Consider the following 19,891-nt stretch of genomic DNA (forward strand, 5'->3'; position numbering starts at 1 on the left):
TGTGAGTAGTAGATCTGTACCAGTACAGAGGGATAGGCCAACAAGTGATATATGTTTCAGTAAGATTGCATTTTTAGAAATGTATGCAATGGTTATCAACTGTACTGCAGGGATGGAACATAAGTCACAGAAAATTGAGGTTGTGGTGGCAGCTGCAGAGGGGTATTTTGGTGTATGAGACTTGACGTCAGAATAGTTTCAGGGTGTGTTGAGTGGTGGTGTCTCGTCCTTTCATGCTGTTGGCCTGAGGTAGAACTAGGTAGATTGAAATAGTGGAGTAGGGTAGTGGGTTTTTAGTGAGTGTAGGGTATTTTTAGATTTTATGTTTTATTTTCAAGCAAAGTATAAGGGAGTTATACTCCAGTCTAGTAGGTGGCGGTAATGCAACATTTATCGGATGCCAACTGCCGTTAAACCTCATTGAAGAAGAAGTAGAAGAAGCAGCAGCAGCAGCAGAAGAAGAAGAAGAAGCTAACTTCAAAACAATACGTTGTGGAGCACACAGTCAGTAAGGTATTGGTTAGATGGTTGCTTGCTGATCATCTGGGTGAAATGTTATCATAGAATATTCTAGTGAAACAGCTCAGTTTGATATAGCCTTGGTCACTTAATGTTTGTTATTCTACCTGCTAGCTTAGCTAACGTTAGCATTTCACTCTCATTGTCTGCCTTTTGCTGTACAGAAATGTCTACTGAAGTAGCGTTACCACTTGAGTGGGAGGACGATGAACGGATGAATTTCCTGTTCTCTGACTTTAAAGAAAGCCGAGATGTCAGCACAACAGATTGGGACAGTAAAATGGATTTCTGGACATCACTCATTCTTAAAATCTGCAGGAGTCGTGGAACCGTCTGTGTTAATTTGCAGGAGCTGAACAAGATTTTTCAGAGAAAAGGAATTATGCCTTTGGGTTTGGCTACTGTCATTCAGTGCATGGCCAGGTATAATGTCAATGAAATTCAATCTGCTAAAGTGTGAGCAAAATTTTGCCTACCTAAAAGTGCCATAGTTCCACTTTCCTTACCTGACTGTACTTGTTTGTATTTCTGGCAGGTGTGGCAAGATACAAAGGGAGTCAGAGTTTGCCGCAAATGTAGACTGTGGGTGGGTGTCTTGGGGTGTTGGCCTGTTGCTGGTGAAGCCTTTAAAATGGACCTTTTCAACTCTTCTTGGTAGCAGTGGGGTTACTTTGAAGGAGTTGTTTGTGGTCATTGAACTGGTAAAGGTGTGTATTATAATTAGTTAATTTTAAAACATGTAAGGGGCAACTAGCATTTAACACTAACCTCTTACTTATGTTCTGTATGTTTCCTCCAGGAGAAGGCAGCAGAATTGCTTGGTGTCTACCGAAGCTCCCCAGTGGCCAACCACTCTCTCCTGTCCTTCCAGGAGCTCCGTACACTGTCGTCCGATGTCTGTGTTGACGAGAGTACCTTGTGTATGGCTCTGCTACAGCTGCAGAGGGAGAAGCAGGTGACAGTATCACTGCATGGAGGCGAGAAGGTGAGGATAATAGAATCATTCATTTAAGTGAGCATATTATTACATGTACGTTAACTCATACCATTATCTGAGCCTTCACAGATTTCTTTGAGGATAATGTCACTGTCTCAGTGTAGCATTGAGCCAATGTATATTTTTTTGTCTGTACAGATTGTGAAGTTTTCTCAGCCAGGACAGAATCATGTGTCTCCTGTCAGTGACGTAGACCTAGGCATCTACCAGCTCCAGCGCAGTGAGAGACTGCTTGAAGAGAGGGTGGAGGCATTGGGACTAGAGGCAGAGAAGTGCGTCCCTGACACACCATTAAGCATTGTCTCGTGCAGTGTGACCCATCATTTAATGTTGTCAAATATGTGATGTTACAAGATTGTGTGTGATTTGTGCTGTGTTATGTCTGTAGGTACAAAGAAGAAGCTAGGGTGTTGCTGCGGGAAGGGAAGAAATCTCAGGTCGATTTACAATCCTCAGATCCTGTGTTGACTTTGTCTTTCACCAACTCAAATCCTGTCGGGGAAACCTCAATTAATTTCTCTCCCCCAGGCTCTAAGGTGTTTGAGAAGCCGAAAGAGAGTCGAGAAGAAAGCAGACCACTTATATGCCCAGCTGGAAAATGTGAAGGGAATCTTAGACAAGATAGCAAACTCACAGACTGACAAACTGGTGAATATGCACTTGATACATTAACATTAAAAAATCTAACCAAAATAGAGGAAGCTTATGTGGGTAATTTGTGGCCAATGTCCCACATACAGGAACTAAGGTATTGTGATCTCTTTATATACATCTTTCTGCATGCCTCTAGGTGATACAGGCGTATCAGGCTGGAGTGTCAGCCCTGCGACTCTCTTTGAAGGATGTGACAGTAGAAGGAGCTGAGAGCCTTGTGGATCAAATCCAAGAGGTCAGACTCTTCACCGGGACTGCGTGTAGATTCTATTGTTGAACTGTTGCATGTCCACACCAGTCTAAATTAATTTTCTCACTGTTTGATATTACAGTTGTGTGACACTCAGGATGAAGTGAACCAAATTCTGGCTGGTGGAGCACTCAACTCAAGTATGTCCTATTCCATATTATACAGCTATTTAGTTGTAGTGTTGAAACAATTTCATAATCAAATGGCCAATGTCCAGAGAGTCTGGCAAATGATCAATGATCCTATTCCTATGTGTTTAGCGGATGCAGACACAGACGGGCTGGAGGATGAGCTAAGATTTTTATTGGAGAACTCTAGTCTGGATGAGCCTTCTACGCTACCTGAAGTACCGTCACACCCTCTTACACCTGTCAGGGAATCTGGTTCCTTTTGTGATGATCTGCTGAGCGCTTTGCCCTCAGTCCCTCAAAGCCACTTCAATATCACAGATGATGAACTGGATAAAGAGCGTAGTCGCATAACGCTTGCAGATACAGGTATGCCTCTATCTTGTTCCTTTATCTTTCAAATGCTACCACAAAAGAGGCTACTGAAGTAACCTTTGTTTACTCATCACTCCCTATAGGTCTTCAACAAAAATATCGTACCTCTCCAGTGAAGAGGGCTGAGCCTGCACAGTGACAACAGTAATAAAATAAGTAAACTGCACTAACGATCCCTGACCCTCAACGTGTGTCTGGGCATGGTGATCAAAAATAATTGCATGATATGTCTTTTGTAACATAGGTCTGTGATCACTTTTTTTTAAAGGGGGTAGATCAGCTTTAATATTGTAGCTTCCATCAACGTAATTGTCAGCATCACTTCCAATCCGCCATATATTTTTTGTTTTGTTTTTGAAAGCAAAAAAAATAAAATTGTCCATTTTAAAATAACATCAAATTGATCAGAAATATAGTGTAGACATTGTTAATGTTCTAAATGACTTGTAGCTGGAAACGGCTTATTTTTTTATGGAATATCTAGTCCCATTATCAGCAACCATCACTCCTGTGTTCCAATGGCGTTAGCTAATCCAAGTTTATAATTTTAAAAGGATAATTGATCATTAGAAAACCCTTTTGCAATTATGTTAGCACAGCTGAAAAATCTGCCGTTTCCAGCTACGATAGTCATTTACAACATTAACAATGTCTACACTGTATTCCTGATCAATTTAGTTATTTTAATGGACAAAAAAATGTGCTTTTCTTTCAAAGACAAGGACATTTCTAAGTGACCCCAAACTGTTGAACGGTAGTGTGTGTGTGTGTATGTATGTGTATATATCTTATAAAAAAATATTTTCCTTTATTGCTTTCTAACCCTATCACCCCTCCCCTAATTGGCGTAAACTAGTGAACAACAACGCTTACTTCCAGCTTATACATACAATATACATTTTATGGACACAGTCTATTTTACAATAGTTATATATATTTTTTTTTACTCATGGCCTTCCTCAACCTAACCCATCTATTTCTGATGTCCATCCGGTGTGATTTCTACTTGCCATGTCTTTCAAACTGTGCTCTTTCACAAAGGTTCTGAACCTATGTAAGTTTTACGGACAAAGTATGTTTTACATTAGTTATCTCCATTCAACCTCTCCCGTCTATCTCTTAACACCACCATATTGGATTTCTATTTGCCATGCATTTTTCAACTGAACTGTTTCACAAAAGTTCAGAACCTTTTATTCTCATTGTTTCTAGATTGAAAATAAACATATGGACAGTACCAAAACATATGATCTAATGATTGTCCATTCACAGCTAAATCTGCAGAGCTGGGAAGGTTGTATCGCCCATATAAATACATTCTATTTGTTGCAAGAATTTTGTATAATAATTTAAATTGAAAAATGAGTTTTGCGTATCAGTTCATAAACCATGTGCCATGGAATCGGTACGTCAAAAATATCTTCCCAACTATTTTGCAATCTATATGGCACTCAGGGTTGGGGTAACGGATTACAAATCCCGGTAAATAATCCGTTACATTACAAGCAAAAAATATTGTACTCAGATTACAGATACATTTGAAAAACTAAATTACTTCGAGGATTACTTGTAAATTCAGAAAGCATGTTTGCGAAAAAAATTATTTGACACTTCTGTTTTCCCAATGACATTCAAATCAGCATTGAAAAAATGCGTACGTTTTTACGATTGTTCCACCTGAGCGAGTCTGATCACAAGTCAAAGACCACTATGATGACACAAAATGTGTTTGATCAATCGCGGGAAAAGAGCAAGAATGGGCTTTTGTAGGCTACAGTCCAAGCTATGTCTTCCAATAGTGCGACTGCTGTCGGCATCCAAATATTGTACAATTTTAATAAACGCTTGGAGGTAAGGATGACCGCAGTGGTGTAGTCTACGGCGATACGGATATCACTATTATTGCTATCTACATAGCGCATTGATGTGAATCATATTGCTGCTCTCTCATGTAGCTATTTGAGCCTTACGGATTGTGTATGACTGTTCACAAATCTATGTATTTGAAACCATAATGATTAAATTCAAGAAGTTTCAACTGCCTATCAATCATTGTTTTTGAAACCAGTGGACAGCCAGCGAAAAATGCTCTCTTGCAACAGTTTCAATAAAAGTGGGGCTTTTATTGCTCAATCTAATTCATGTTGATAAAATAAATCTATAGGCCTAATGGACACATGCTCAAACTCGCACACTTTTGATTGACTTAAAGGGCCAATCTGTACTTGCTACATCCATTATTGTATTTATACATTTTATATATATATATATCCATTGATTCTTGAAGAATATAACTTATAAATGTCTCGTGAGCTTAGTTCAACTGTCACACTCCATGAGAACCCAAAATATACGCTTGTTTTTCTCTGTAAACATTGTAAATGTAAACACACACTAGCCTTATAACATGGTTAAAACAATCATTTTGATATCATGGATTGTCAGTCCTTGCATCCATAGCTCTGTCTAGTAATCTGAGAGTGGTGACATTTCTCCAGGCCCATCCCTCAGTTTTTTACCAAAACAGGCGAGGTGGCATTTTGTTATTGTTTCATCTGTGGATTTGCCCTTTAACATTTGCCCTTTAACAAGATATCAAAGTGTCACCAACAAAAAGGTAAACAATAGGCATATAGCAAATGCAGCATATGGCATTCATTTTTCACATGTAAATACACTTTTCATTAGTGCTCTAAGCATGCCATTCCATGAGCGCAGCATTTATTTTTCAACTCGAATCAATGGGCCCAATCAGTCCTCCATGACAACAATCATAAACAACAGAGTAGGGCTGGCTAATAAGTCCTTAGTTTTGGGGTTATGCTCAGGTAAAACAATTTGGCTAATCTATATTTCCATATTTCAAAGTCCTATTCAAGGGGTTTAACATTTATTGGATGACTGGAATTCTGAGTCTTTGATTTTTATTGTATATATATTATTATTATATGTAGTAGAAAGTGATGGGTTAGAAGAAGCCTACATAACCAACCCAGAAAGTAAAATTTAACATCTGTATATGGCCAGCTATGTAAACTTTAACATTGATTTATCCTGCAATAGATGTATTTTAATTGGAAACATACATTTTTCTCTTATTCTAATGCCTTTTAAGGGGAAAGTAATCTAAAAGTAAATAAATGTAATCGGATTACGTTACTGAGTTTGTGGTAATCCCAAAATCACGTTACTGATTACATTTAGAAAGTAACCTATCCAACCCTGATGTCACGGCTGTCATTTTTGTTGGTCCTTAAATGAAACTGGTGTACTTTTTATTTATCACAATTTTCTTTAACCAATTATGGTATTTTAATGCAGGGCCGACAGAGAAGTTCCTTACTTTCCCCCCTTCCATTTTTGCGGTAAATCTGCAATTAGTTGGTTGTAATTTTGGGTGGAGCTGAACATTCCTAATGTTTTTGTTAGTTGCATGTGTGACAACTCCACCAGTCCTATTTATGATATCGTTAATGAAGATTATACCTTTTTATTTTTTTATTTTTTTATTCTAAAAATAATAAATTTTTATCAATTGGTATATTTGAGTTTAACCACAATATTTGTTGTATTATTTGTTCTCTCTTTTCTGGTGGATTAAATTGAAATTGCAACCAACTTTCTATGGCTTGTTTTAAAAATAGCGATATTTGGGAGATGATTTCCTTTTCAAATAACGGAAGTGTGGGGTTGTAATCTGAATAAAAGGAAAAGGGCCATTATTGAACATGGGGTGAGACATTCTTACAAATTTTCTAGAGAACCAGTTCGGATTTAAGTATAACTTTTGTATGACTGAAGCCTTTAGTGAGAGGTCTAATGCCTTAATATTTAATCATTTCTGCCCCCCGAATTCATATTAATTATATAGATAGGCCTGTTTAATTTTGTCTGGCTTGCTGTTCCAAATAAAATGTTATCTTTTTTTCTCATAATTTAAAAACTGTTCGCTAGGTGTAGGCAAGACCATAAGCAAATGGGTAAACTGCGATGTGACTAAAGAGTTAATCAGGGTGATTTTTCCACAAATTAACAGGTATTTACCTTTCCATGGTAGCAAGATCTTTTATCTATTTTTGCTGACTTTCTATTCAAATTCATTGGAGTGAGATCATTTATTTATTTCGGGATATGTATACGGGGTATATCCACTTCACCAGCAGACCATTTTATTGGTAAACTACACGGTAATGTGAAAGTTGTATTTTTTTGTGATCCAATACGTAATATAATACATTTATCATAATTTGGTTGTAATTTACATTTACATTTAAGTCATTTAGCAGACGCTCTTATCCAGAGCTGTAATCTAGATCCTCTATGAGGCTGTGGATTTAAAAGAAAACATGAATCATCAGCGTACAATGACACCTTTGTTTTAAAACCCTGGATTAAAAGGGACTTCCTTTTTAAATGCATTTATACAGGGGCGTCAAATTTATTCCATGGAGGGCCTAGTGTCAGCTGGTTTTGTTAATTTCCTTTCAATTAAGACCTAGACAACCAGGTGAGGGGCGTTCCATACTAATTAGTGACCTTAATTCAATCAAGTACAAAGGAGGAGCGAAAACCCGCAGACACTCGGCAGAATAAATTTGACAAGTGCATTTATAGATGATATAAAGCCACTTTCAGATCCACTAATGGGTTGGGTGTTATGATAACAATATCAGTTTATATACCAAATATGTATTAAATGTATTGCAGTCATATCCCACACTGTTCAGTTTTGTTTCTGTTTCCAATGAACTTGCAAATGTTTCTTCAATTGTGGCAATTTGGGAGTTGTACTATCACAGTTGCCTTGCCTTGGACCCGTGAAAGCTATCAGAATACTCAGGAACCAATTAGCCTCTTGAGACATTGAAATGAGCAAGAAAATAATTTACTCAAACCCCAAAAATGCATGGAGAAAAGCACACGTGCTTGAAGAATGACATACTGACTGACTGGCTACTTACTGGCTACTTACTGCAAGCGGGCTACACCAGTGAAAAAATGACGTCACTCACATCTGCCTGACCTGCGTATTGGATAGGTAACGTTAGCTATCTAGCCTAGCCACTGTGCTTTCAGCAATTCCTCCTACTAGCTAAGTTAGTATTAGTAATGATAGTCCGTAGCTAATGTTTTATGTAACGAAGTCGTTCGAAACTCAATGGTTTTAGATGCACCGTAGGTGGGTACAATTGCGTACTGTAACGTTAACGTTACTTGCCTAGGCTAATTTGGTGTTCTGTTTTTCGCTAACAACAAAACAAACATTAGCCCGGTTACATCCTATGCAAAACGCTAACGTTGATAGCTACGTGGCAAAAGTGGTACATGCGTTGGTGGCCAAATGTCACCATGTTGTATTGGTTGGTTTCAGTAATAATGACCGCATATCTTGTAGCTCAAGTGTTTATTTTCTTTTACCAAGACCATGTGCAGGTGGGACAATGTTGGTGAGGGTCCGAAGCCAACACTTCCGGTCTTCAGTGGCCCATTGGATTTCCATCCAGTGAACTAGTAAGACAGTTCACGTCATGGAAAGGTAGGCTCTGCCGACTGATTAGAAGACCAATACATGTTTTGGCAAAGTTTAGCAACTCACATCTTGTTCAACCTTTTAATTACTATATCGCTATTATATAGACTAGTCAGTGTATTTAACCATACTGAGGTTTCTCTTCTTACAGGATCAACTTATCATGCCTCCCAGCCTCCTGGCACTTCAGCCTGTCGTCCCTGGTTCTACCCAGTGTCCCACTACCTTCATTCAGGCAGCTGTTCTTCTTTGGTCTGCTGGTGGGACTGCTAGGACTGATTTACCTGTTGCTGGTAACAGGAAAGGGCCAGGACAGCTGGAACAGAAAGGACAACTATTTCCACAGGTGAGACACTTGTATCACATTAGAAGATATACATTTGTCCCCCAGTTGTTTGTAGAGGACACATGCAGTGTATGCCTTTTATTTATCTTTATGTATTCCTGTAAAAACTTAAAGTACATTTTTGCCCGAATTTGGCCTAAAATGTTCAACTTTTCACTAAGACACTTGGCGAGGGTCACAGATGTGGAGGCCACAGACACTAGCAATCACAACCTTAACTATGGTCTGGTGGTGGACTGCGGCAGCAGTGGCTCCAGGGTGTTTGTGTACTGTTGGCCCAGGCACAATGGTAATCCCCATGACCTGCTTGACATCCGACAGATGAGAGATCAGCACAGGAAGCCAGTGGTCATGAAGATCATACCAGGTGAGGCATACCTGGTTGCTGATGACTGGTGTGCTGCTGGGAATAGCCACATGCACACATTCTCACTGTTCTTTCATAATGTAGAAGACATTGGCTTCTAGTTGACATTGGGCTCCTGAGTGGAGCAGCGGTCTAAGGCAGTGCATCTCAGTGCAAAAGGCGACACTTCAGTCCCTGTTTTGAATCCAGGCTGAATCGCATTTGGACATGATTGGGAGTCCTATAGGGCGGCGCACAATTAGCCCAGCGTCATCCGGGTTTGGCCGGGTAGGCTGTCATTGTAAATAAGAATTTGTTCTTAACTGACTTGCCTAGTTAAATTCAATAAAAAAAACATGTTTTTAAAAATAGTTTAAAGAACTCATCCATTCCATCCAAGAAAGACTGAGCCATGGTCATGACTTTCTGGTGTTTTTTTTAAGGTATCTCGGCTCTAGCAAAAACACCAGAGAAGGCCAGTGATTACATCCACCCCCTGCTGAGCTTTGCTGCCCGGCACATTCCGAAACACAAGCACCAGGAGACCCCTCTGTACATATTTTGCACAGCTGGAATGAGGGTGCTGCCTGACGGGTACAGTTACCCACCACACCTGAGAGTATTTCTCATCTTGAGATGGAAGTTGTAAAGTTTTTTTTTTTTTACACCACTATGACCATGCTGAAATTGGCTTGTATACTTTTTTTCAGTCAACAGGAGGCACTTCTTGAGGATCTAAGGACTGACGTCCCTGTCCGTTTCAACTTCTTCTTCTCTGATTCCCATGTGGAGGTCATTTCTGGCAAGCAGGAAGGTGAGCTAACCTGTTTTATAGAAGCTGGCAAGCTAAACACTGACCATTCTGATGGAGAATATCATCATGCTCAGTGTTGAAAATTTGTAACATAACAGTAAAAATTCTGGAATATATGTGACCGGGCTCTACAGTGTGACCATTTTACTCTCATATGCGGCTAAATATTTTGCTGTGTGACCTAGAATTGTAATTTAGGAGCACCAGTGCGTCTAGAAAAATGTAAGAATTCTAGCTTTATTAGCTCAAATATTTTTCATTGTTTGTACACCTACATTTTTCAACTGAGGGGTACACATGCTCCTTGTAAATATGATATATTTTTTTCAAGTCAGCGTAGAGCCCTGTATGAATTGTCCTTTCTTGTGTTTGGACAGGTGTGTATGCATGGATTGGAATCAACTTTGTCCTTGGAAAGTTTAATCATGTGGATAGTGGTAAGTATCTAAAGAACTTTCCTTAAGAGACCTGCATATATTCACGTTGAAGACTGTAATTTCCTCTTTCCCTTGTTTTACTTACCTCTGACACTCCTGTGTCTCCCTTTCCCTTCTTCAATGGGACCTTCTGCTCTTCTATCCTTCCTATAGAAAGGGATGCAGTAGTAGAGGTGCAGGTCCCAGGAGGTGACCAGCAGGAGGCGCTGGTGAGGACACGGACCGCCGGTGTTCTGGACATGGGTGGCGTCTCCACACAGATAGCGTACGAAGTGCCCAAAACTGTAAGCTTTGCTTCTCCACAACAGGTTATTATAAACAACAATTTAGCCTTTTTGTGCTCTCTTTTTGGGGTTTTGTCACTCACCCATTTTCTCTTCAGCCCCACCACTCATTCCCTGGTTAAACCTGTAAACATCATGTTTGTCCTCTGGAGATGAAGTCCTCTCCATTCCGAGTGGACTATTGGAGGTCTGCTGTAAAGATAAGCCTGCTGCAGGGCTTCATAACCGGATTTGTGCTTTAGCATTAGAATACTAGCCACAATGTGTTACTTTGAAACTGGAATGAAGATCAAAGATAATGCATGAGAGCCAGCATGCAAAACATCTATGACCGGTTTATGTCTATGGTTTTTAATTTACTCTGACAATTTGCATGCTTACCTTCTCTTCTCATTGTTTTTGCTCTCCACTGAACGTAATTCACCTGGAGCTTTTGCTATATGCGGAACTGTCTTGGTCCAAGTTTCTTTAAGTAAATGGTTTTTAAAGTGCATTCTGAAAGTGTTCAGACCCCTTAAATTTTCCCACATTTATTGTTAGTCTTATTCTAAAATGGATTAAATTGTTTTTTTCCCTCATCAATCTACACACAATACCCCATAATGACAAAGCAAAAACAGGTTTAGACATTTTAGCAAATGTTTTAAATAAACTGATACCACATTTACCTAAGTAATTCACACTTTACTCAGTACTTTGTTGAAGCACATTTAGGAGCGACTACAGCCTCGAGTCTTCATGGGTATGACGCTACAGGCTTTGCACACCTGTATTTGGGGAGTTTCTCCCATTCTTCTCTGCAGATTCTCTCAAGCTCAGTCAGGTTGGATGGGGAGCGTTGCTGCACAGCTATTTTCAGGTCTCTCCAGAGATGTTCGATCGGCTTCAAGTCCTGGCTCTCGCTAGGGCATTCAAGGACAGTCAGAGACTTGTCCTAAAGCCACTCCTGCATTGTCTTGGCTGTGTGCTTAGGATTGTTGTCCTGTTGGAAGGTGAACCTTCATCCCAGTCTGAGGTCCTGAGTGATCTGGAACAGGTTTTTATCCAGGATCTCTTTGTACTTTACTCTGTTCATCATTCACTTGATCCTGACTAAGCTCCCAGTCCCTGCCGCTGAAAATATCCCCAAGCATGATGCTGCCACCACCTTTCTTCACCGTAGGGGATGGTGCCAGGTTTCCTCCAGACATGACGCTTGGCATTCAGGCCAAAAAGTTCAATCTTGGTTTCATCAGACCAGAGAATCTTGTTTCTCATGGTCTGAGCGTCCTTTAGGTGCCTTTTGGCAAACTCCAAGTGGCTTGTCATCTGCCTTTTACTGAATAGTTGATTAATTCTGTCCACTCTACCATAAAGGCCTGATTGGTGGAGTGCTGCAGAGATGGTTGTCCTTCTGGAAGTTTCTCCCATCTACACAGAGGAACTCTGGAGCTCTGTCAGAGTAACCATTGGTTACTGATTGCTCCTGATTGCTCAGTTTGGCCTGGGCTGCCAGCTCTAGGAAGCGTCTTGGTGCTTCTCAACTTCCATTTTAAGAATAGTGGAGGCCACTGTCTTCTTGGGGACCTTCAATGCTGTAGAAATGTTTTGTGACCCTTACCCAGACCTGTGCCTCGTTACAATCCTGTCTCGGAGCTCAATGGACAATTCTTTCAACCTCATGGATTGGTTTTGCTCTGATATGCACTGTCAACTGTGGGACAAGTGTGTGTGCCTTTCCAAATCATGTCCAATCAATTGAGTTTACCAGAGGTGGACTCCAAGTTGTAGAATCATCAAGGGTGATCAATGGAAACAGGATGCACCTGAGCTAAGTTTCAAGTCTCATAGCAAAGGGTCTGAATACTTTATAAAAAAAATACCTTATTTTCTTTTTGTATAAATTTGCTAAAATTTTGATATGTTTTTGCTTTGTCATTTAGGGAGGATTGTGTGTAGATTGAGGACAACATTTTACTTAACCATTTTAGAATAAGGCTGTAACGGAACAAAATGTGGAAAAGTCAAGGGGTCTGAATAGTTTTCGAATGCACTGTATATATGTAACATTATTCAATGTTTGATATTAGTGTAGACTTAGTCTTAGATAATAGAGAACCATTTCCTGTCTGATATTGAATGTTATTATATTTTGTAGGAGGAAGTGGCCAAAAATTTGCTTGCAGAGTTCAACCTGGGTTGCGATGCCCACCGGACAGAGCATGTCTACCGGGTCTATGTGTCCACCTTCCTGGGCTTTGGAGGAAATGCTGCTCGACAAAGATACGAGGAGAGCATTGTCATGAACACTCTCACTAAAAACAAGTAAGAACCTTCAACACTTTATTATGAGACTGATAAAGAGTGTACTAGTTTTGACATTGTTCAGTGCTGCTGTTGCTTGTCTTTATGGAGAGCTCATTTGAGTTGGTTTGTCCAGGCTCCTGGGTCAGCATGTAGGTGAGACAGGAGAGTCCCCCCTCCTGGACCCATGTCTACCCTCAGACCTGCAGGATGAGGTGGGGCCAGTCACACAGAAACTCCACCTGCTTGGCACGGGGGATTTTGATCACTGTAGACAGCTGCTTCAGCCCTTCCTCAACCACACCAATGAGACTCACTCCTCCCTCAATGGCATCTACCAGCCTCCCATTGACTACCCCAACAGCCAGTTCTATGGGTTCTCTGAGTTCTACTACTGCACAGAGGATGTGTTGCGCATGGGCGGGGATTTTAACTCCTCAAAGTATGCCAGTGCTGCCAAGGTGTGCCCATACCACAGCAAAGCAGCATCTCTTCAATGTAGATGGCAGTCCTCTAACTGCATGTAAAATGCATATATTTCACCAAAGATTAGGACAATTGCAGTTAGTGTGGCTGTGTTTACCAATTACTTTGCGCTTCATCTGCAGAGTTACTGCGCCACTCAGTGGAGAACTCTGAAAGAGCGATTTGACTCGGGCTTGTATGCCTCTCACGCTGATGTTCACAGGCTCAAGTAAGTCCCACCACTGGCTCTGGCTATTTTAGTAAGACTTGAGTCCAGTAATGGTAAATGGTTGTCAAGGAGAGTTCATGTTAAAATGTATGTATTGTGTGCAGGTACCAGTGTTTTAAATCAGCCTGGATGTATGAGGTATTCCACACAGGCTTCTCCTTCCCTACGGACTACAAAAACCTGAGGACTGCCCTTTTGGTCTACGATAAAGAGGTACAATGGACTCTTGGAGCCATCCTTTACAGAACCCGTTTTTTGCCTTTGAGGTAAGAAAACTCTTGCTCTGTCACACTTTATTATGCTTGTACGTTGTGATAGCCAATATATTTTAGCTGATTAGGTTATGGAGACGTTGAAAAATAGTTAATGTCCTTCACTCACACTTTTACCTTCCTCTCCAAGGGATATTCAGCAGGAGAGCCTGAAAGGAGTCTACTCCCACTGGCGTCACAGGTTCTCCTTTGTCAACAACTACTACTTGTTCTTGGCCTGCTTCCTGGTTGTCCTCCTATCCATCCTGCTCTACTTGCTGCGCCTCCGACGTATCCACAGCTGTACCACGCAACGCTGCACCCACTCTACTGTTGAGTGGCTAGAGGAGGGTCTCCGATCCCACCCGCTCCCTATCACCCTGTAGACTTCACATCTGTCACTCCAAAATCAGCCTTTTCTTTCCCAGCTGGAATCCATTTGCCTGCACCTTTATGTTAAGGTCTTAATTTCTTAGCTGGAAATGAACAAGACTAGAACTTAGATCGATTTTGAATGAGTCCAATGAACAGACATCAGACAGCATTGGGATGAACTGGTGTGGGAGATATTGCATGTTGAGTTTGCACCATCCATGAAATTCTTTGTGAATGTGTTTTTTATGATATCAAAATATCAGCCTTTTTTATGTTTCTGGAAATGTGAACGAGGTACAAAGAGCGTAACTATCCTTGCCTGAAGTTTGTGAGGTCCCATCCGTACTTGGTCCAGTTAGGCAGGCTTGTTCAAGCTTCCTGTAAGGTTCCAATGGCAGCTGCCTTACAACTTACCCTAATTAGTCATTCCTAAAACGGCATATTGTGAAAGAACGCCCCTAAACTGCTGTTTTTTCCAATATAGGAGCACATCATTGAATGAATGTGACAAGACAATAGTAGGGGTATGAGGACGATGATGAAACAGTTACTGTTTTACAGTACATATTTATAGATTCACGGTTCTTGATAATCTGTCACATTATCCTGATGCAATTTAATTTCAGTGTCATTGTTTCTAGCGTCTCTGTTTGCATTTTGGGTGCATGATCAGTGAATGTTTATTGGTTGTGGGCACCTCTGTTCACCCTCAAAGTTTATTGCTCTGACGGGCACCTGTCATACTTTGATTTACAGCTTATTTTTTACTTAGACTGCTGCGCCACAGAAGAAAACTAAGGCTATACATCTCAGTGCAAGAGGCGTCACAATAGTACCTTGTTCGAATTCAGGCTAACTACTTACAGCTCTTCAGAAACCACTGTTCTAAGTTTGTTTTGATCTATTGTAGTAGACTTTTGTTACACTAGGTCCTTTTTTCCCTCACTTTCCTCCAACCCTATTGCAGAACAGGTAGTGTTTATCGAAGCTGCAATGGCGCAATATTTATTCATGTATTATCACTGGAGAGATGCTCCAGTCCACATCAGCTGAATTCACATCGAGGGCTCAGAGCTACAGTAGAGGAAAACTTTGCTGTCTCCTCAGTTCAATGAAGTGACAGGGTGAAGATAATTTAATTTAGGAATCCCTTCATATACTGTCAAACTCACTGGGCTTTGTTTTTAGAAGCTGTTATTTCACTGCTGTAAAGGGGATAGTTTATCAAAGCACATAACATTTCACCCCATGCTTCCTGAAGCATCTCCCACAAGTTGGATTGGGTTGAGGAGCACTTCTTACGTACCATACGGTCAAGCTGCTCCCACAACGGATTAATAGGGTTGAGATCCGGTGACTGCTGGCCACTCCATTATAGACAGAATACCAGCTGATTGCTTCTTCCCTAAATGGTTCTTGCATAGTTTGGAGCTGTGCTTTGGGTCATTGTCCTGTTGTAGGAGGAAATTGGCTCCAATTAAGCGCCGTCCACAGGGTATGGCATCGTGTTGCAAAATGGAGTGATAGCCTTTCTTCATGATCCCTTTTACTCTGTACAAATCTCCCAATTTACCACCAATGCACCCCCAGACCATCACATTGCCTCCACCATGCTTGACAGATGGCATCAATTCATTTTTTCTGCATCTCACGAATGTTCTTTGTGATCCGAACACCTCAAATTTAGATTTGTCTGTCCATAACACTTTTTTCCCAATCTTCCTCTGTCCAGTGTGTGTTCTTTTGACCATCTTAATATTTTCTTTGCAACTCTGCTTAGAAGGCCAGCATCCCGGAGTCGCCTCTTCATTGTTGACGTTGAAATTGGTGTTTTGTGGGTACTATTTAATGAAGCTGCCAGTTGAGGACTTGTGAGGCGTCTGCTTCTCAAACTAGACTCACTAATGTACTTGTCCTCTTGCTCAGTTGTGCACCGGGGCCTCCCACTCCTCTTTCTATTCTGGTTACAGCCAGTTTGCGCTGTTCTGTGAAGAGAGTAGTACACAGCGTTGTACGAAATCTTCAGTTTCTTGACAATTTCTCGCATGGAATAGCCTTAATTTCTCAGAACAAGAATAGACTGACGAGTTTCAGAAGAAAGTGCTTTGTTTCTGGCCATTTTGAGCCTGTAATCGAACCCACAAATGCTGATGCTCCAGATACTCAATTAGTCTAAAGAAGGCCAGTTTTATTGCTGCTTTAATCAGGACAGTTTTCAGCTGTGCTAACATAATTGCAAAAGTGTTTTCTAATGATCAGTTAGCCTTTTTAAAATTATAAACTTGGATTAGCTAACACAATGTGCCACTAGAACACAGGAGTGATGGTTGCTGATAATGGGCCTCTACGCCTATGTAGATATTCCATAAAAAATCTGCTGCTTCCAGCTACAATTGTCAATGTTGTAAATGACTGTCTACACTGTATTTCTGATCAATTTGATGTTATTTAAAAAAAAAATAAGCTAAGTGACCCCAAAGTTTGGACACAACTACTCATTCCAGGGTTTCTTTATTTTACTATTTTCTACATTTGTATGAAATAACACATGGAATCATGTTATAACCCAAAAAGTGATAAACAAATTCTTCAAATAGCCACCCTTTGCCTTAATGACAGCTTTGCACACTCTGCATTCTCTCAACCAGCTTCAACTGGAATGCTTTTCCAACATTCTTGAAGAAGTTCCCACATGCTGAGCACTTGTTGGCTGTTTTTCCTTCACTCTGCTGTCCAACTTATCCCAAACCAACTCAATTGGGTTGAGGTTGGGTGATTTGTGGAGGCCAGGTCATCTGATGCACCACTCCATCACTCTCCGTCTTGGTCAAATAGCCCTTACACAGCGTGGAGGTGTGTTGGGTCATTGTCCTGTTGAAAAACAAATGATAGTCCCACTAAGCGCAAACCACATGGGATGGCGTATCGCTGCAGAAAGCTGTGGTAGCCATGCTGCTTAAGTGTGCCTTGAATTCTAAATAAATCACTGACATTGTCACCAGCAAAGCACCATCACACCTCCATGCTTCAAGGTGGGAACCACACATGCAGAGATCATCCATTCACCTACTCTGCGTCTCATAAAGACACAGCGGTTGGAACCAGAAATCTAACATTTGGACTCATCAGACCAAAGGACAGGTTTCCACCGATCTAATGTTACTTGCTCGTGTTTCTTGGCCCAAGCAAGTCTCTTCTTATTGGTATCCTTCAGTAGTGATTTATTTGCAGCAATTCGAATATGAAGGCCTGATTCTAGCAGTCTCCTCTGAACAGTTGATGTTGAGATGTCTGTTACTTGAACTCTGTGAAGCATTTATTTGGGCTGCAATTTCTGAGGCTGGTAACTAATGAATGTATCCTCTGCGGCAGAGATAACTCTGGGTCTTCCTTTCCTGTGGCAGTTCTGAGAGCCAGTTTCATCGTAGCACTTGATGGTTTTTGCGACTGCACTTGAAGAAACTTTCAAAGTTCTTGAAATGTTCTGTATTGACTGACCATGTCTTAAAGTAATGATGGACTGGTGTTTCTCTTTGCTTATTTGAGCTGTTCTTGTCATAATATGGACTTGGTCTTTTACCAAATATGGTAATCTTCTGTATTACCACCCCTACCTTTTCACAACACAACTGATTGGCTCAAATGCATGAAGAAGGAAAGAAATTCCACACATTAACTGTTAAGGCACACCTGTTAATTGAAATGCATTCCAGGTGACTACCTCATGAAGCTGGTAGAGAATACCAAGAGTGTGCAAAGCTGTCATCAAGGCAAGGGGTGGCTACTTTGAAGGATCTCAAATATACCATTTATTTTGATTTGTTTAACACTTTTTTGATGACTACATGATTCCATGTGTGTTATTTCATAGTTGTGTTATTTTCAATGTAGAAAATAGTAAAACATTAAGAAAGACCTTTGAATGAGTAGGTGTGTCAACTTTTGACTGGTACAGTATGTATGTGTATGTATGTATATATATATATATATATAATATATATGTAGGTGTACAGAGATCAATGTACGGTTTGCGCAGGAAACAAATGTTATCAACAATCCATTTGTTGAATAATAAAAATATACAATCAAATGCAATCTGCATGGGATGAGCAGGAGTGTAGCACAAGGATATCAATCAAGACTACTAAACTGCAGACAGCTACTAATGACCCCCTCACCCAAGCACAAGTTGCCCATTAGAGGCCATGTTGTTGTAGCCGGCCTGTCTGAGTGTCTGGGTGGCCTGGTTTGAGACACTGCACTGTGGGGGTTTGTTTTCACTCCTCTCCCCTGTGTTACATTTCAGGTCTGACCCAGCTGGTGATGGATGAGTCTGAAGAGGAGTTAGGTTAAGCCAGGTTGGCCATTTAGGATGGGTAATGTAAACACTGGATTGAACAGATTATATGCAATACATTTGACAGATTTTACCATTGAATTGTCCTTGTATCTCTTTGGTCACTTGATTTTTTTTGTATTGTCTTGTGATTGCAATCAAGTGTGCGATTGCTGGGCTGGAATAGATATCTGCTCACCCAGTAGATAGACCAGGGATCAGTGGAGCAAGGTTGAGTTTTTTTGTTTGCCTGAAATTATACTTTAGTAATAATAACCTACTTGTTACTACTCAATTATCTATTAAAGCAATAAGGCACGAGGGGGTGTGGTATATGGCTAGTATACCACGGCTAAGGGCTGTTCTTATGCACGACACAATGCAGAGGGCCTGAATACAGCCCTTAGCCGTGGTATATATATACAAACCCCCAATTTCTATTATAAACTGCTTACCAACGTAATTAGAGCAGTAAAAATAAACGTTTTGTCATACCTGTGGTATACAGTCTGCTGTCAGCCAATCAGCATTCAGGACTCGAACCACCCAGATTATGTTGTTTAGACTAAAATGTCTAATCTTTACTTACGAGTTAGGTTATTTGTACCTTGTGAAGTGTTGATTCTCTGAAGTTAAGTGTTTAATTGTTATTCAAAATGAACTAGTGTCAATGTTGTATTCTCAAATGAACATTTCCTTTTTGTCTATCTCCAATCTGTTTTATTTTATTGTCACTCTCTCTCTCAGTATATCAGCTATGTGAATCTATTTTGCAGCTTATATGGCATTCATGGCCAATGCTGCCATAGGATAACAGTACAATGATGCTACTGGCCTTATGGGCATCTGTCATCTGAAGCAGATAATAGCTAACCTCACATTGTTTACATGTTGAGCTATATGTTCTTAATTTAAAATGATACCAGTAGATACTGTATTTCAGGTAAACCATATACCAGATTGTGTACATGCCTTTGAAGTGGTGATTTAAAACATTTAGTGCAAATCCAACCCTTGTAATTTAAGTACAGTATGAAAATAATGAGATGACAATTACAGGTTACATTTTATGAGGTAAATTTTATTTTAGTTCAGTTATTTTAGCAATGATTGCAGTTGTAGGTACATCCGCCACGCTGATCCTCAACACGGGCCCCTTGGGTGCGTGCTCAGTCCCCTCCTGTACTCCCTGTTCACTCATGACTGCACAGCCAGGCACGACTCCAACACCATCATTATGTTTGCTGATGACACAACAGTGGTAGGCCTGAT

At 40.5% G+C, this 19,891-nt stretch overlaps 2 protein-coding genes across 7 annotated transcripts; both read left to right on the plus strand.

Moving 5' to 3' along the window:
* Positions 1-429: 429 nt before the first annotated feature.
* Positions 430-3,505, plus strand: chmp7 (charged multivesicular body protein 7). Of its 3 annotated transcripts, none has more exons than XM_023979450.2 (11): positions 430-513; positions 684-942; positions 1,055-1,226; positions 1,319-1,504; positions 1,655-1,788; positions 1,905-1,953; positions 2,045-2,164; positions 2,307-2,405; positions 2,503-2,560; positions 2,681-2,917; positions 3,007-3,505. In XM_023979450.2, exons 2-11 carry the CDS (start codon positions 686-688, stop codon positions 3,060-3,062), a joined length of 1,368 nt encoding a protein of 455 aa, XP_023835218.1. In that variant the 5' UTR covers positions 430-513; positions 684-685; the 3' UTR covers positions 3,063-3,505. The 3 variants fall into 3 exon arrangements, with proteins under 3 accessions (XP_023835218.1, XP_023835219.1, XP_023835217.1); XM_023979451.2 differs by having other exon boundaries at positions 437-508; XM_023979449.2 differs by lacking the exon at positions 430-513 and having other exon boundaries at positions 520-942.
* Positions 3,506-7,570: 4,065 nt separating this feature from the next.
* LOC111957398 (ectonucleoside triphosphate diphosphohydrolase 4-like) lies at positions 7,571-18,716 on the plus strand. Of its 4 annotated transcripts, none has more exons than XM_023978196.2 (13): positions 7,571-8,102; positions 8,346-8,459; positions 8,605-8,799; positions 8,961-9,166; positions 9,589-9,739; positions 9,856-9,959; positions 10,337-10,396; positions 10,550-10,704; positions 12,818-12,984; positions 13,100-13,424; positions 13,572-13,657; positions 13,762-13,923; positions 14,060-18,716. In XM_023978196.2, exons 2-13 carry the CDS (start codon positions 8,452-8,454, stop codon positions 14,292-14,294), a joined length of 1,854 nt encoding a protein of 617 aa, XP_023833964.1. In that variant the 5' UTR covers positions 7,571-8,102; positions 8,346-8,451; the 3' UTR covers positions 14,295-18,716. The 4 variants fall into 4 exon arrangements, with proteins under 4 accessions (XP_023833964.1, XP_023833967.1, XP_023833965.1 ...); XM_023978199.2 differs by having other exon boundaries at positions 8,346-8,434; positions 9,121-9,166; XM_023978197.2 differs by having other exon boundaries at positions 7,572-8,102; positions 10,550-10,680.
* The last annotated feature ends 1,175 nt before the right edge of the window (positions 18,717-19,891 follow it).

The sequence above is a fragment of the Salvelinus sp. IW2-2015 genome, linkage group LG33 (genome assembly GCF_002910315.2).
Source record: "Salvelinus sp. IW2-2015 linkage group LG33, ASM291031v2, whole genome shotgun sequence".
In the NCBI taxonomy this organism is placed as follows: Eukaryota; Metazoa; Chordata; class Actinopteri; order Salmoniformes; family Salmonidae; genus Salvelinus; species Salvelinus sp. IW2-2015.

What these genes read in the sequence shown, in the direction of transcription:
- chmp7 (XM_023979449.2), top strand. Translation starts at nt 611, where the DNA reads ATGTTTGTTATTCTACCTGCTAGCTTAGCTAACGTTAGCATTTCACTC. An exon ending in TGGTCATTGAACTGGTAAAG is followed by an intron (nt 1,227 to 1,318) that starts GTGTGTATTATA and finishes TGTTTCCTCCAG; the next exon opens with GAGAAGGCAGCAGAATTGCT. An exon ending in TTGGGACTAGAGGCAGAGAA is followed by an intron (nt 1,789 to 1,904) that starts GTGCGTCCCTGA and finishes TTATGTCTGTAG; the next exon opens with GTACAAAGAAGAAGCTAGGG.
- LOC111957398 (XM_023978196.2), top strand. An exon ending in GCTTTGCTTCTCCACAACAG is followed by an intron (nt 10,705 to 12,817) that starts GTTATTATAAAC and finishes TATATTTTGTAG; the next exon opens with GAGGAAGTGGCCAAAAATTT. An exon ending in AGTATGCCAGTGCTGCCAAG is followed by an intron (nt 13,425 to 13,571) that starts GTGTGCCCATAC and finishes CTTCATCTGCAG; the next exon opens with AGTTACTGCGCCACTCAGTG.